Source organism: Amphibalanus amphitrite, unplaced genomic scaffold (genome assembly GCF_019059575.1).
Source record: "Amphibalanus amphitrite isolate SeventyFive unplaced genomic scaffold, NRLGWU_Aamphi_draft 001660F_arrow, whole genome shotgun sequence".
Taxonomy (NCBI): Eukaryota; Metazoa; Arthropoda; class Thecostraca; order Balanomorpha; family Balanidae; genus Amphibalanus; species Amphibalanus amphitrite.
The window spans coordinates 1-17,838 of record NW_024883153.1 but is presented as its reverse complement, the minus strand read 5'-3'; the positions used below and the strand labels follow the sequence as shown (position 1 = coordinate 17,838).

General features: G+C 51.1%; 2 protein-coding genes across 2 annotated transcripts; one reads left to right on the top strand and one right to left on the bottom strand.

Annotated features, from left to right (window-relative positions):
- Positions 1-319: 319 nt before the first annotated feature.
- On the top strand, positions 320-5,043 carry LOC122374460. The gene is made up of 5 exons (XM_043353232.1): positions 320-429; positions 1,186-1,348; positions 1,690-2,004; positions 2,257-2,391; positions 3,337-5,043. The coding sequence occupies exons 2-5, from the start codon at positions 1,186-1,188 to the stop codon at positions 3,498-3,500; spliced, it is 777 nt and encodes a 258-aa protein (XP_043209167.1). The 5' UTR covers positions 320-429; the 3' UTR covers positions 3,501-5,043.
- LOC122374463 (sphingomyelin phosphodiesterase-like) lies at positions 4,106-14,540 on the bottom strand (the record flags this gene model as incomplete). Its single annotated transcript, XM_043353238.1, has 11 exons — positions 4,106-5,228; positions 6,637-6,725; positions 6,977-7,076; positions 7,231-7,415; positions 8,154-8,358; positions 9,351-9,521; positions 9,746-9,937; positions 10,475-10,647; positions 12,337-12,463; positions 13,660-13,763; positions 14,379-14,540. Coding segments are annotated over 11 exons (1,569 nt in total), but the record flags the coding sequence as incomplete, so codon positions are not given.
- Positions 14,541-17,838: the final 3,298 nt, after the last annotated feature.

Genomic DNA, 17,838 nt, shown 5'->3' with positions numbered 1-17,838 from the left:
TTAAAATGCTGTTTCATCGGTTGCACAATGTGCAATATGTGCAGCATTGCATTCTCGAGAGTACCTACTGCAACTACCGACTTAAGCCTGGACCTGTGATATGGGACAGCCCCCTCACTGTCCCCGTCAGTTTACGTGCGCACCGGTTTGTCATTATCCGCTCTGCCGGAACACCTCTGTACCGCGGGGGACTGCGGGGCGGCTGGCTCGCTGACCAGCCGACCCTGAGTGGGCCTTTCCGCGCGGTCGCGGTGGAAACCGTCTCACCGCAGCGTCGGCGGCAGGTATAACATTCCGTGCCTCCGTCCCGACCGTCTCAGTGATAGATTGGGTCAGTGCCGGACGGAACACGGTCGCGAGGCACGTGCGCAGTGCACACAGACGGGAACGGAAGACGGCAGCGCACACCTGCATAGGGAGCACTTAGCTGTGAGTATATGTTACGGGCAGATCTAAGACAACACTTTTTCATAGGCTAAAATATTATCGAAATAATAAGGCCGGAAGGCCGGCTATCATGCCGGCTGCCGGACTCCTGCACAATAAAGCTCGTTTGATGGCATAGGCGACCCGCAAAACTCCACGCGCCTGACGGCTAGGCAACCCGCACTACAAAGCGCGCCTGACGGCTATGCACCCCGCACTACACACTCGGCGCCTGACGGGTAGGCAACCTGCAAAACACCACAACCCTGACGGCTAGGCAGTTATTTACCCGCACTACACAGTGCGCCTGTCGGGTAGGCAGCCCGCACTACACTACACAGCGCGCCTGTCGGGTAGGCAACCCGCACTACACAGCGCGCCTGTCGGTTAGGCAGCCCGCACAACACACTGTGGGCTGGGCGACGTGTAAATAAGTCGAGTTGAGGACATATTGCACCGGGAGGCATGGCATGACGATGTGTCAAAAGCGATGCTAATGGATTTCGCCTACTACAGGAAAGATAAATGCTTTCGTACAAGGGCTAGTGGTCTGACCAAAAGTTGACGGGTCCTGCTTAGTTTCTGTAGCTTAGCTAGGTTAGATTGCATTCCTATATCTGTCGCTAGTACAGTCAATGAATGAAAGTGTTTATTAAATATAATGCAATGCTAATGTATAATAGTAGTCCTTTTTGTCCTTTTTGTACGTTAAATGTCCTTTTTACTTGATCACTAAAAAAACTTTACTCTTATCGGCAGATGAAGTCGGTTCTGCAGATCCTGGTAGCGGCACTGGCCGTGTCTCTGGCGACCTCCGGATCCTACTACGGCAGACGGAGCTCGGGTCGGAGTCAATCAGCCATCACCTTTACCGACAGTCGACGTACACCCAGCCCACCGGTCGGCAGCAGCGTGCAGTTCGGTGAGCCAGAGCACCGTGCAACATTGCAGTTACGGCGGTACGACAGGGATGGCGGCACAGAATAGCGTGAACAAAAACTGGGAAAACCGGACAGGAAAAACCGACAAATGTTTTTGTTTACTTGTTCTGTTGTGTTTGCATGAGATTAAATTCTTTTGACAGACATTTCTTCAGTCATTTTATTAGGTAAATACCCATATCCCGAGTACAGTTCACGGATATACGCGCACGCATTTACAAACGCATAGGGGACAATTATGTCTTTCCCTACTGTTGGGAGCTAAACAAGGATACTTTAATTGGCTTTTTTCTTTTCTCATTATTTGTATTATCGTCCCCAGGTGAGACGCACGCCACCAGTGTTCAGAACTCCACCGGTGACGGTCAGCAGACCAACCGGGGAGAGGCGGGCGCCGTCTCCGTACAGAAACAGACCGGTCTCGGCGGAGCCACACAGAGCACCGTCAACCAGGGCACCATTCAGAGCCTGCAGAAGGCTGAGGGTGGGGGAAGTGGCGGCAGACAGAGCTCCGACAACCAGGTCACCATAAACTCCAGCCAGCTGCAGCAGAACGTCGACGGCACGCTGGTGAACGTCCAGGCCGGCCACGAGGGCGTCGTCATCATCAACACGAATGACGAGACGGGCGGCATCGGTGAGTTCAACTTTAAACGGTGAGTCGCGAGCGATATCGTCGTCCACTGAGCTCTTCACAGACTGTATTCACGAAAGTCTCAGAGTCTGAAAGCAGACTGCACCGACTCTCTCTCTCTCTCTCTCTCTCTCTTTCTCCCTCTCTCTCTCTCTCTCTCTCTCTCTCTCTCTCTCTCTCTCTCTCTCTCTCTCTCTCTCTCTCTCTCTCTCACTCTCCGTGAGGCTAATATTTGTCCCTATCTGTCCCCTGCAGTGAACCAGGAGGTGATCAACAACCGTCCGATCGCCGGCCAAACCCCGGACAGTGCCACCTGCCGGTACCTGTGCCGTCACCCGCACCGCGACGCACTCTACTGCTGCGACGACGGCACGAACGCAGAGGCTGAGTGTGAGTGGTCCACGTGCATCGCTGGGTGGGATGAGGAGAACGGACCTAGTGTTGCTGGCACTAATGAGACCGGGGCTTGAGGGGCAAGTTTATGGGGAACATTTACATCTCTCTTGAAATCTTACCCGGTAACACGCACGTGGCTAGAATTCGGATACAAATTATTCACGCCCATTGTCCCGAAGAAGAATGCCTGAATGTGGATACTGGATCTTTTAGTATTTTATTGTTGAGCCTCAGTATGATCGACACCCATTAAAGGAAATAGTTCACTTTCACGAAATTATTTTTTTTTGCAATGGATTTATGATTTTTTATGTTCAAAATGATCAGCAAAGAAAATAAAACCTATTTATAACAAAAGATTATTTTCTATATTTTGATATAAGAAGAACTTTTCAGTTTCTGTAAGGCACAGGCGATCCAGTATGAAAAGAGCATGGGTTCCGAAAATTCTTCAGAAACTAGAGAAATTATCGCGGCCACCGGCATTTGGGCGATCTGCTGCTGCTGAATGTCCTTATTGATCAGTACGAGAATTTCTCTTGAGTTCTCGTAGATAATTTCACTAGTTTCTGAAGAATTTTCGGGACCCATGCTCTTTTCATACTGGATGCGAATATATGCAAGGCACACATCCTCAACGCAATACACCTTTTTCGGGACGAGAAATAGAATATCTTTGCCTAGGGTGATCGTTGGGCTGTAAAAGCCCAACGAAGCCGTTGGGCTGTAAAAGCTCCTGATTTATGCTCGTCTCAGCCCAAGCTACGGAACTGCTATTCCAGTTCAAAACCCATGTTAAAAAGTGAACTATTTCCTTTAAACTCTCCACCGCCCTGTAGTTATCTGCCTTGCTGCTGTCATTCGGCTCAGATTTCGACTCCCGGCTCTCCTCCCCTCATCATTCATCAGTCTCTGACCACCGCCTGACGTTTGCCGCAGGGGATATTCACGGCGGCGACTGTCCCGTGGTACGTGGACTCTGCCCCCGCAAGGTGTTCTTCACCAAGTGCGCGCACGACGGACAGTGCGCCCCCAGCGACAAGTGCTGCTTCGACACGTGCGCGGAGAGGCACATCTGCAAGAAGCCGGTCAGGGCCTACTGATCACAGGCGTCAGCCAGGACGGTTTGAAATGGTCGTCATTTTTTATACATGTTGTAGGTGTCATTTCATGCTTCAAGTATGGTCCGTAGTCTGTACCGACATATCAGAAGTAGCATAAAAAAAACTGTGAACAACCACCCTTTCCTATACTGTGTCTATATTGACTAGAAATCATACTCACTCAGACTGAAATTGGCACACATTATAACTAGGAAGGTAGCTGTTAATTTGAACCGAGCAAAGCAAAAAATAGATCAAGGCGACCAAGCGACGGATGGTGGCCAGATCATTCCCTGGAATTGTGGTGGGATTGACTCGTTGCAAAGCTACAACTGTCCATCCCATGACAAGGCCATCGGATTGGCAAGGGAACAAACAAGGCTAAAATTAGCTTCGAGCGACCGCAAACATTCGCAAAACTACATATACCTCGTCAACGAAATCGTAGAATAGCCTAACACCTGCAAAACCATGAAAAGTTACTGCCTGGCAACGTCTCGCACTACTATCTTTGCACGAAGGACAGACTGAAACACCGAAATCGGCTGAGAACAAACCTGGATAATGCCCTTCACGACAGCATTTAATATACGTTCAAAAACATGTTCGTTGTCGACATTATCTTATATTAAAACAGGGGTGCCTTGTCCCACCACGTCACCTATAACTATGCTACGGTCCAGTCCACACAAACCAATGCTGAGTCACAACTAATACAATAATCAGCTCACATAGGCTGAGCATTGTCAAAACTGGAATGTTACATGCGACTCGCATCCACTCATCAGTGCATCGTTGCAAAACGACGTTAGCCCAAGAAGGGTAGCGTTTCCCTAATGCCAATCTCGCTGACTTACACAATTCCTAAAACATTTTCCTTTTCCTCACGAGTCACGACATCGTCACATAACCGCAAACCCGAAACGCCACCCATCTTTTCAGACGAGTATTTACACTGATATACCTACCTCGCAGTCACGCATCAATTGGGCTTATCTTCGAACTCACACAGTCCAAATTACACGAGTCGAAATCAATACGCATTTACAGATTCAGACTTTGCTTCGCAAGTAGTCTAATGATCCACAGGTGCCAGCTGCGGTCTCAAAGACGGTCTCAAGACACAAACTCAGTTGTGGGATCAATCAGCAACAGCAGTCTCAGTTTTGAACTCACTCAGTCTCTATTACCCAGTCACAGGCATGCACAGTTTCACCCCCAGCCTCAGCTCTTCCCAGACAGACGCGGGCCACTGTCGCGGCTCCCTCCGTACCCAAACTGTCCTACATCCACTCGCAGTCCATTCACAGTGACTAGGTTATCGCGCTCACCCGTCGGCACCAAACCACGGACGGGACCCGAGCGCCCTCTCCTGCACATGGTAACTTTGCGCGGTCGCAGCATGGCATCAAACCGGCAGGAGACTGGATACAAACCACCGTGAATATTTCGTGAGCTGCCTTCGTTCACCGGTCTTGGTTCCACCGTACTGTACCGATTACAATTATGCATCGATTGATTTTATACACGCCTTTCACCAGCGCTGATCTTTGAGCTCCATTCTATGTAGTCCGATGGTGACGAGAGTTGGCACCGGAGTCGACACCGACGAGAAAGAGACTGTTATCCGCCTATCCCACCGGGGCCAATACAAAACTCCAGCATTTTCATCCGACGGTAAAGTACAGCAGAGGTACACTGATCATGATCGCACCGATCACAAACGGCCTGAAACGGACGGCACGCGAGGTCAGGTCAGGCCAATTCAAATCGAAAGGGCACGTCAAGATCGGATCACAATATTGCAGTGCCGTTGTGTTAGCAAAAGCGACTCCAAATATTTAGCCAGAAAACCAGCCTGATGCATTACTGAACCAATTATCTGGTGAATTTTGCCTCAAGAAACACGACTGCTTAATAAAGAGCATGTACTACGATAATGTATACTTTGGATGCTTGAAAACTAATAAGAAGTAATAGCATCATGCACAAATTTAGTGAAACGAGTGAAGAAATCATAAACTAGCTATAACTAGCTATGATAGGCCTACAGCTTAGTTAGCTTACGAGCATGACTCAGACATAAGCATCGATATTAGTATCGGCGCTGTCAGGTCATAAGTAGTTAGATATTAGATCAGCATGATGGCATTCATAGAAAGTGGAAGAATGTATGTATTGCATATGGTAGAGAAATAGATGAACTTACCAAGTCGCATGCTAGTTCCGCAGTGTGGAAGCCACATCAGTTGTGGAAGTAGGGTAGTTGGGAAGAAAAGTACAGAAAGATAAATCGCAATTGCAGACAAATCGGTCTGACTTATCGTTCCAAGATAATCAAGCATGCTGAAGCTGAACTAACGTCACATGTCAGAGCTTATAACAAGTATCACGACTTAAAACACGGTTTATTTGCACGTTCACACGACCCCATCGTAACCACTGCACCCAAAGGTACTTATTGAACACCATACGTCATATTGCTGCGGTAATCTCCGTCCGCAATCACTCTGAACACGCTGCGATCACGGTAACCATGGCAACGGCGTACAGACGCCGACCGGCGACTCGGAGAGATGACGTCACGCAGACCGCAAACCGACCTCCCTCTGAGCAAGGACACATTATGAACGATCCATAATAAAATATTAACCCTATGTGATGATTAACAGACGAGTCACGACTCCTACACTACCAATCTGGTACAGCGTTGCTATGTGGACACAATGTGATATCTCTGATGATGAGAGCAGCTATAAATTCTATGGTTTATAGCGCCAGTACACACAATGTCACTTCTTCAAATATTGACTCGGTAAAGACCGCTTACGTTCATCGTCATTCATGCAGCATATGGTCATTCATTTCGCATGCATCTTCATCACAACGCTAAAAGACATACCAAAAGGCGAGGAAAAATATGTGTCATTTATGTCTTAAATTAGGTCAGCTTTGTGTCACAAGAAATAGGTAGAGAATAGAAGTGTGAGAAGAAAGGTCGATAAATGAACAGAGTGAGAAGTTTGCCGGCTGGCCGGCAGAGGCGCCGCCATCTGTCAGTAGGTGGCGCCACTATCCGACCCAGCTGCGCAGGTGGCGCCAGCCGGCGTGCATCGGGTACATGAAGAAATCGTACGTCATGCCCAGGTAGTCGCCCATCCGGGCCATCCAGCCGGCGCGGCTCTGCGCCTTCTCGAACTGCTTCTCCAACCGTTTGCAGGTGAACTGAGGAAAAACGCGGGTTTATGGTCAGACTCGTGGAGCACAAGCTCGGGAGGCAACTGAGTTGAATTCTCCAGTCATCAACCACCCTCGATACGATAAAAGATATGTAGTACGAGGGTTACAGATGTGCAAAAACTTCCATGCTACATATCAATAAGAACCTCAGCGGTACAGGGCGGCTCTTCTGCCAGGCAGCGCATCACATCAGACCAGCCTGTAGAGAGACCAGCAATGTCGCAGATAGTCCTCACCTGTCTGGCGTTGGACCGTCCCGACACGATGTCACACAGCAGCCGCTTCTTACACTCGGCGTCACACTTGGGCCGCACCGGCGACGCCTTCATGTAAAACCTGTGGCAAAAACGATGTCAATTACCAATAACTCAATCGATTGTCAAGATAGCTGGAACGCCATCATCACATTACCCTTAGCGAGATATAAACACCAACACCCTCAGCTCTCTCACTCGACCTCCCCGACCTCCCTTCCTCCCACTACTCTCACCGGTAGTACTTCTGGAAGAGCCGCTCGTCGAGCGCCATCCGATGGACCAGCCGGTCCCACTCGTGCGGCGCCAGGCTGGCCATGCCGAACGCCTTGCGCGCCGAGTACAGCCGGTACCAGTGCGGCCGGCCGAACCGGTTGGCCTTGTCCAGGTCCATCACCCACGTCTCATGGTCCACCACCATCTGGTGGTGACCGCGGGAAACTCCGGTCAAGGTCGGACGGTAGGGGTATGGTGGAGGGTAGGAGGGGATACCGGGGAGGGTCGTTGAGCAAATTGTTTTGAAGCAAGAGGGACGTGTAGATATGTGACAAAACATTGACACACGAGAGTTTAACATTGGTTTAACAGATATAAAAGTTCATCAATAACATCAAAATAAGCGGCGGAAAACAGATTGATGTGTGTGCAGCATTGTTATGCCGATAGACGTTTCTGTCGTATAAATATCGTCGATAGAGACCTGAACATTCCTTTAGGACGTACTCAGAAGGGAGCGGCGCTGGACGAATCTCTCCTGCATTGAAAACATACATGACACGCTGAGGAATTATTCATGCATCGCAGTTATTTTAAAGCATTCATTCTTAATCCAGCAACACAGGTTAGTGGTAATACAATTACAGCTCCATGTGGTAAACTATTTGCACTGGAAACGATAACACATGCATATTTACAGTAGCCATTCAAGTGAGCGTAGCAGACATCTGGAATGCGTCATCCTCTGTTCTCCATCCATCCATGTTAACCCGTAAAGCCGGTGTTATTACAGAGTTATTACGGATCAGCCAGCCACTCCAAGCCCATGTTCAAGCGACAGAGGCACTGTGGGCCGGCTACTGATTCAAGGACTGCTGAACCCCGGGCCGGGCTGGTGGAGGGCAGCAGCGGGGGTCCGGGGACACAGCGCCGCGGCCAGTACCTTGTTGCCGTCACGCTCCACGTCATACACCCGGTATCCCGGGTTTAGGCTGACGTAAGTCGTGATGCTCGGCGCTATGTACATGACTGACGAGGCGTTCACGGGCCCCGGCTCCGAGCCGTTAGGAGCCGCCACAGGGTACACCAGGCTGTACTCGTCGAAGTGAGTGTGGCCAAAGAACTGGGCGGCGATGGTGCCGGAGTACCTGTGGGACGGGTTGCACCACGCCGCTGTACAGACCCGGTACGGGGGGAGGGGGGCGGCCAGGGCACGTGCGGGGTGAGGGGCGGGGTGCGATGTCCGTCACCACAGGTCAGTCACAGAGGAGTGTCGCCGGTCAGGTCAGATGCCTGCCGCTAGGGTCAGGTCACAGACGTAAACGTAGGTGGTGTTAAGAGTAGTGTGCAGGTCAGGTCAAGGGTTATTTACATTTTACAGTTCCTGTCACCGTACCGTACCCGTCCCCACCGTCACCGTATCCGTCGCCGTATCCGTCACCGTATCCGTCGCCGTATCCGTCACCGTCACCCTCCGTCTATCGGTCGGTCAACAAACCTTGGTGTGGCCCTCGTCTACGTCATACACCCGGTAGCCGGGGTTCAGGTCAAAGAAGGTGGTCACAGAGGGAGCTATGTAGGCCACGTTGTTCGGTTGGTACTGCTGTCGGATGTCGTAGAACAATTGGTACTCGTCGTAATGCGTGTGTCCGAAGAACTGAGCGGCAATTGTGCCAGAGAACCTGCCGGGAAGAGCGAGCTGAGAGCGCGTCTTTGGGAGAGGATGGGTCATCGGCTTGCAGTTAGCCGTCAGTCTGTGCTCACGAATCAGGAGCCTATGCATGATTTGTACCCGTCGAAAAAGTCTGGTGACATGCGAGTTTTCTACTACATGTCCCCAGTCACTTTCACAATAGCATTGAGTTACAATGGAGTCAGCAGTCACACCTGACGAAATGGTACAAGAAAAAGTTAATTAAGGAGCGATTTTTTATCGAGAACTATGCAATGCAAAACAAATCACAAGTAGTAGATCTGAATGTGTTTACCAGGTCAGCCCAATCAAATACCAGCATCTGAATAAACGTGTGAAAGAGTGCTGGCTCCCTCGCCCGGTCGATTAATCAGGAGCTATGTCAGCACTACTTTAGTCACAAATCACAATATAATGTTTCAGGCTTGACCGTCCCCCGCGACATACCTATCGACGATGCGGTAGTAGTTTTTCGACCAGACGGCCAGACAGTCGGTGTGCCCGGGCGGGATGTGGCCCAGGATGTGCACCTTCTCGTCATTCAGCTCCGCCGACTGCAGCTCGTAAATGAGCCAGCTCAGCTCCTGGGCCGGGTCGGTGGCGTTCAACAGCAACCACCTGTGGGTCAACGGGGAGGGAAGAGTTAGCACTGGCGACGAAAAACACAGGTCAACGAGGAGGGCAAAGCACGCTTTGCCCTCGGCACAAAATATCCCTAGCAGAAGACAATGATAAGTGGCAGGGTACCACTTGTGATTAAAGTCACGCCAGTTCCTATCTACTGTACACCATTTGTCGTCGTTTGTCGTTCGCTTTTTCGGACCATCGTTCATCCCACGTACCAGTTTTTGTTGTTGCAGTAGTTCATGTTGAGCGAGACGATCCGGAACCCGGGTTTGACGAGCACAGAGTAGAAGGCGCCTCGCCGGACGGTGGCCGAGGTCTGTTCGGGCAGCCAGCGACGCCACTCCTTGTCCAGCTCATCGTACAACCAGGAGACCGAGTGGCGGCCACCAATCTCCGGGGGAGGAAAACTGGAAGCAGAGACACACAGCGTGACGTCATACATAGGCATCATACAGCCAGGAGACCGAATGGCGACCGCCAATCACGATATGAGCAGAAATGATTTCAAACAGCATCACTGTAGCCCTGTGCTTTCACTTATGTACTAAGTTCAATGCCTGCTACCGAGTAATACAATGAGAGATAGCGCAGTGTGATAGTTACTGACCGAATCCAACTGTGGCGCATTGCCATCCCTACTATAGACCTTTATCAGACGATCACCATTCACGAAACGCCGACCTCCCGTGGGTCGGTTACGCTTTCATCGGCTCTACGCAGCGGGCCGCGTCTGCAGGGCTACGCCAGTCATGAACAGCTGCCATAGCATCGCTGGCAAGATTATCGATCGCTAGGGTTCTGTGCGCACCGCGCTCAGAGATTTACTCCGCAGTCACCAAACGCACACACCGCAAACCTCTCCAGCAGAGATGGCACGACTGGAGGTTATGTCCCCAGATCTGCCCCTCCCACTCTCTCCACCCCTTCCTCCTCCGTGCGCTTACCTGTTGACCGGAGCGGCCTCATGGTTACCCAGTGCCGGGAAGATGGGGGTCTGCGGGAAATATTTCAGCAGCAGCTGGTGGCTCTGGCGGATGATGTTGATGTTTTCGTGTCGGGTCTGGTTCCAGACATCGTGCGGCGGAAGGTCACCGGTCCAGATGATGTAGTCGAGCGTCTGTGGAGGGAGAGGCGGACGGTCAGGCATGCCAGGAACGCAGGCCACTGGGCAAATACCGATGCGTATTACATGAGTTAGAAATGAGACAGCGATAATGAAGCCTGACCACGAATAAAGTCATATAATCCCACTGTGAAACCGTATTATATCATATCCCCCATCAAGGAATGGGATTAACAGGATGATCCATCCTACCATACTGACAAACAAAACCATCGCTGCCCGTTTCAGAACGGTCTACTACCTACTGGAAAAACATAATAGGGTTGTTGGGTACTTTCCGTGACCGTTTCTCGGATAATTCAGTAGTGAAAGTGGTCTAACCATGTGAGTGGCTGAAACCAGAGAGTAACGCATAGTATGTGAGAGTGAAGATAAAGAGCAGTGGGTAGGTCTCAGGTTGTAGGGACGATCAGTTTACGGTGTTGACTGTTGATCACATCTTGAGTCAGATTCACCACGACAGTATCAAGATCGGTACTTTGAAGACGACAGCAGTCACAACGAGATAAGATACGACCGTAAACAAAGTTAGCGTCAAAGTTCAATAGCTTGTGGCCGACTTACGCGTATAATTAACAAACAACGGTGGCGCGTTAATGTTTCTCTAGGAGACTCGCTGAGTACGTGCAGTTAAAATGACTTCTTTGAAGAAAAAAAAATCACAATTAAATGACAAGGCTTTCGCTAATCTATAAAACCAGACAGTAAAATATTTTTTAACTAAGCAAAACGATAACCTGTCCTACCGCCCACCAGCCCCCGGTACCGCCCACCGCAGTGTCCACTACCCACCGTCCGGCAGTGAACACAACCCACCCTCCACCGCCCGTCAGCCCCCGGAACCGCCCACTGCCCACCGCCCGACGCCGCCCAGCGCGGCGACCGGCAGACAGCGAAAGTGATTCCCACGAAGAGAAGACGGGATATCCTGGCGCCAGCTCCGACCATTCCAAGTGTTCCCACTTTTCTTTTCGAGCGAAAGTTCATCACAGGTGATGGGAGTGGCACGTTTCCCTCTGATCCGATTCGTCCCTCAGCGACTCCACCTATCGATTAGCAGTTCAGCGCCGGAAAACTAATTCCGTTTGGGTGTTAAGCGTCACACTGCCGGCGCCACTCCCATAGTTTGCAGTGCCCCCGGGCTATCGGTGCGTCCTCGTCTCACGGCCTCAAAGACGGCACGGTGAAAGTTTTCAACGGCCGTCATGAATTGATAATGCACGTTCGTTGCATAGGACATTTCACCAAATAGCTGATCATATGCGCGGCCGTGGCGGTAAGCCAGACGTGACGAGCAGATGAAACCGCCCGGCTTAAGGACCTGTTCACACAGCCATGGCGCTTGCCGCTCACTAGCATCACGCCATTGTGCATCTGAACCATTTGCCCACCCAATAATTGTATTTTATTGGCTCACTCAAAGACTTTTCTCGTGGGTACATGTAGCATGTTAGAGCATAGGAGTTTAGATTATGGTGAGAACAGTTCACTGGTGTGAGAATCAATGTCCCCGAGTCGTGATAACACTCGAGGCTTATAACGTTCGGTGGGGGTTCGAGAAGAAGCCCGGGCCAGTCTGCTAGGGCCCGATAAGACTCAGGGAGAATCGGAGCGGCTCTGGAAGGGTTCGACTGTCAGTGTCAGTGAGTCCGCGAGGTTCAGCGATTCTCTGACGATTCTCACCGGTCCGTGGACGTCCGCGATCTGCTGCAGCATGTTCTCGATGGTTCTGAGCGGCGTGTCGCAGCGCCGGTAGTCGCCCCAGAAGCCGGCCGCCGCCCGCTTCCGCTTCGGGTAGCCGCTGGTCTCCCTGTTGAGCAGAAGGACACCGGGGGTCGGCCATGGTCAGTGAGGGTCTGGTAAGACGCAAGGTGCGGGTATTCTTATGTCAGTCATACACATTTTAGCCCTAGTGAACTGGAGCTTCACATAGGACAGCCCCATGTAAGACGATATCAAACATATGTGATCTGACAACCAATCAACCAGCCTGACGTCAACCATGTGATAGGATTAATGAACACTCGATTTCGGCAAATATGTGTGCATATTGCGTTAGTAACCTGCAACAGTTTTACACCAGACCGATAGCCCTGAGCGTGATCACACAGTCTAGCCCCCGCCTAGGTAACCCTCCGCCTACCCTCCGCCTAGGTCGTAAAGGCGATCCGATTGTTTAGCGGTGCGTGCGGTGACGGCGCGCCACCGACCCACCACGCGGAGACGATTCACTAGCGGTCACACGCGGCCGACCGTTAGTCGCTCAATCACGGCGGACCGACCGACTGACCGACGGACGGACGGACGGACGCAGATGGGCGTCCGACCGTCGGTCACCGCGCACCCGGCGAGTGTAGCGCGGCGGTGGCACACGTGTCGGTGGAAGCCCGCAGACTAATAGCGCCGGACGCCTGATGAGCTCCGCCCACCGACCACCGCTCCGGTTGAATATTGAGCTGTTCACCATCCACTACCCAGTACCCACCGTACGCCACCCAGGTCTACTTGCCCAACCAGTCATCAGCGATCCCTTTCAAACGTCCGTCTACCACCTATCGCTCGCCAAACACCATTCACCATCCGTCTCGTCAGGCTGCCGGTTCCCGTTCATCGTCCACCGTTCACCGGTCACGTTTGTTGTCTAACGTGTCCATCGTCCATCGCCCACCACCGTTCACCATAACCCAATCATCACCGCTAGGCGCACCCAGCAGCCAGCGGACAGTTAGACCGACACCGCGGATAATTGTCACTAATTACTGCGGTCGATAGAAAAACAGAAGACCACACAGACGGGCTTGAGTAGCCCGACCGCTCGACAGAGCACTAAGCATTTCTGTTGCGGTCAGATGCATAGAAATGTAAGCATCAGTGTAAAAAAAGAAAACAAATTAGATGCGATAATGCATGGCATAAATGCTTCAATTCACAGCGCGGATCACACTCCAGGGCCTTTCCTATAAGACATAGTACCGCCGTCAATCCCAAGGGACGTATGGTTCTTACCTGCAGCAGAGTGGCTCGCCGCAGTCAGCATCCGTACCCTCCTTGTAGTACGGGTCAAAGTGAGTGTCGGAGATGTGCAGAACACGTGCGGTAGGCGCCTCCGGCTGCCGGGCGGAAGACGTAGGATATGTGAGTCTCTGTACATCCACGACTCGTGAGTTGGACTCGAATGACAAAGCGTAACGCAGTTAGGTAAAGAAGCCATATCAGTGTTCCGATGAAACAATAGAAACTAATGCTTGGCCAGGAGTACCACTCTCACGCCTCTCAGTCACGAGCCCAAAGAAAATTGACGCTGAATTCCCACCGAGTGGGAGCCAAGTCAAATATCAGCGCTGTTTGGATAGCCAACTCAGCACGTTTAACATGTAACACCGCAAGTTCAAGAAGCTTGGGAGTTTAGAAAGAGACCTTTGCAGTTTTTTTTTTTTTTTAATTCTGAAGATGAGGCTCGGTTCCGGTGAGCGTAACTAGTTCGGTTCATACATTTAGTTCACCTCATCGATGTTTTGAGCACGACATCAATCGCGAAAAGTGGACTGACAAATACAAGCATTGGAATACCTAAGCTTGATAAAACAAGAACATATTTATCTTTAATGAGAGAGAGTGGTCACGTAACAACTTGTTAGCCGTTTTACAGCATACCTATAACGTAGTATGAGCTCACATACGGGCTTAACCACCACAATTCAGTCGCGTTCAGTTGGAGTACTCACGTCTGGCTCGGGTGTGGGCGTGTACGGTTTGGGTATGCTGGGTAGCGGCACAGTCCACTCGTGCCACGGGTTGAAGGGCGTGGCACACACGTCGCCCACCACCATGCCGCACACCTCGTCGGGCGAGAGCGCGATCCGCTGGAACACAAATATCACCTCGTCCTGCCGGGAGAGAGGCGGAGACGCTGTTAGGGGCAGCACTTGGGTCAGCAGAGTCTACAAGCGTAACCTGCCGACAAACTACAGCCTTAGACCGGTGAACCCTTCGGTCTGTATCACACTGCAAATAGAAGCTCAAATGTTACACACCAGATTACCTACACCTCAAACACTAACATTACCAATCGCACGTAGTCAGGGATATGTATCCATTCACTCAACCCGTCTGTATATGCGTGAAGTGAATATCTGTCGTCCGGTCATCGGGCCGTCACTTTCCCCGTCTGCCAGCCACGGGCGGGAGGCAACAGACGGTCAGATAGTGACCCACATTGGCCCCGGCTGAGTTCGTGTCACACGTTGCACGTTTGCCCGGCGTCAGACGGAGGTAGCCGGCCGGGAAATGCTACCGTCTGATCGAGTGGCCCAGGTCACGGTACTTGCAGACGTATGCGGGATGACAGACGCAGTCTGGGATGCAGTAAATAGGCAGACGGTCACGGGTGGAGGAGACTGATTGCAAAGCGTCTGTTCCCGTGACGCCGAACGGGAAGTGTTGAGAGGAGATTGAAATCGGCACTTACGACGTACTAGAGTGGCGACGGGAATGCACAATAAGATTGATATCAGCAATCTACTCAATATGGATTATGGTATCACTCACGAGACGATGGAAGTAACTGCAGACACAAACGTGTTGTTGATCTAGGCAAATTGGCGGTTTTGCTAAGTGAGATTTCAAATCTCTTCCCGCTTGACCTAGCTTTGATGGAAGCAGGATGGATGGGTTTAGGAGGAAGGTGGATGCGAATTAGGGCCGCCATGGAACCACTTTTACGAGTGCCATCGGAACACAGCAGAATTCCTGGAGGAGATGAGGGCTGTGAGAAAACACCATGGGAACAGACCTATGGTTGCCAGTTTCTATGTCCAGCTGTGTGTATTCCAAAACAGGCGGAGCCGCAAAACTATTGTGAGCAATTCCTCAAAATATGAAGACATTCATTATTAATCCCTTGTCGGCTCACTAGCTCATGTCCTCACAAAAGGTGTTTGCAGGCGCACCTGCGTAACCCTAATCCTTTATAATCCCGCATCCCCTCGTTTTAGCCTTTCATCTCTCCCCCGGCCGGCGGCGGGCCACGGAGCAGCTGCTACTGCCGCGGACAGCGGGAGTACGGGACCCGTCGGACGACGCCGCGATGCGGTAAGGTGCGCCATGCTCGGTCAGGCGTGTGATCCACCGGCGCGACTCGAACACGCAGAGAGGCGACTCATTACGACCGTCAGCGCCGCTAAGTGGCAGAGGAGCGAGTGAGACGGGACAGATGGACGGACTCGGGGGGAAGAAGTACACATCCGAGGTGTGGAGAGATGAGAAGGAAACGGATACCGGGAGATGGAAGACATAGGGAACGAGGACGGACATCGGGAGTCCTAAGAAACGAAGAATAGGAGACGGAGGACACAGGTTGACTGAGATACCGAGACGGATATCCACATGAAATTAGGGTTAGCGTACAGTGGATACTGGATAGGGAGACTGGGTTTGGACTGAGCGAATAAAACGACCGAGAACGGAGGAAAAAAGTAAACGCTCACTGTCGCTTACCGAAGTTTCCTGCTGCGTGAACCCGAAAGACCTTTTTTACTAATGCATCTTAACCTGTCGTCACGGTTGAAAGCGAGGGAAACCGTCTCCCAAAGCTGAAGTTGAGGCGGAACGAATCCCTCAAAACTACCGGTGTCAACTGTCCACGGAAAGAGATACAGCAGACATATCGCAGCAGACATGGAAAGTGGCTAAGTCAAACAGAACCAGAACCAGCCAAACAGCTTTGGATGACATCTCGACAGTGCTGGATATTTCTTACGGTGCCTGACGTCTAAAAGTAGGCATATCTGGTAATCTTATTCTACGCATGTTGTCACAAGCTTTTATGCTTCATATTTCATCTGTCGAGCATTGCCATTTGCAATCATCGACCGTGATTTTCCTGCAATATCAAAAACGCAATCGGAATAAAGAAGTTGACGAACTGGAACGAGAGTTGACAAGAAAAGTCACTAAAAGACTGGACAGCAGCTGTGCCGGAGCGTCTGAAGCGTCATGAATGACCGGTTCGTGTTCTCTCTCGCATCCGATTTAACATCGTCGGGTGACAAATGTCCCTGGAAAAGACAGGCCACCAGTCCTTCCAGACGAGAGTCATGTGGGTAGGTACAGGTTTAACCGGCCAGTTGGGTAGGGAAAACTCCGCTCCTGGCGCGGCGCAGGAGAAAAGGAGGTCCCGCTGCGAGCGACACTGCCGCCCGCACCGGGGGAACAGCGGGACTTGTTTGGGAAGTGCTCCTGTGACCCGGATACGGCAGAGAGGAGGTGACCACAGGGGCGCGCCGGCGCTGCGTATGATGGAGTGCGCAGCGTCCACACCAGATTACAGGACACAAGATCAGCGGGCCCGCCCGACGACCTCACAACACGCCCGTCGCAGCGGTGCGATCAAGCTCCAAGAAACTGTGATAGCCAGGACCCAGGAGCCAGTGATAACCAGATATGATGTGTTTTATGTGGCGTATTCAGTGGTTATCTTCTCGCATCATCGCCACTGCATGCCTGACGAACGTTTGTGGAGCGATAGTCCACGCAAGCCTGGCATGACAGCGTAGCTTATGTGGACTGTCAGGGAAGGGAAATTGTGATCTGGGCGTTTAGGTAAGAGTACGAATTGGTTACAAAAGGCCTCTAAAAAAAACAAGCCCATTTTGATTAGAGGTCTACTATAATCTCAATATTGTACCTATTTAAAAAAAAAACATTGTTAGAAATGCAGAAATGACATCGCTTGTAAGGTTTACCTTCATAGCCAACTGCGTAACCTCGGATGACGGTTTGAACGGTTTGAACTAATGGACATAATTGCAGGTGACTCAAAACAGAAATTACACGCTCTCTATGACAATGAGCGCCACAATTCACCTGCGTTTCTCTTTCCGCCCCCGAGCGCCTCATAAAGAGTAGAATGTGTTTTTGTCGAACTAATGAAAGTGAATGTGACTTCCAATGGTCCGTTTAACGGGTCGTGCCCCAAACGACCGATAATTACTGGACAGAGGAGGGATCCGGACGGCACTAATCGGTGGTGAACAATGATCGCTCTCTCCCAAAGATGTTCGCCAGCTGCTGGCAGATAGCCAAAAACTCCATCGGCACGACAAATGCTTTAGATCATAACGTTCAAAGCATTCAGTTGGCGCACCTCTCTTCTCTCCTCATTTTCTCTCTTTCTTTTTCCTCTCT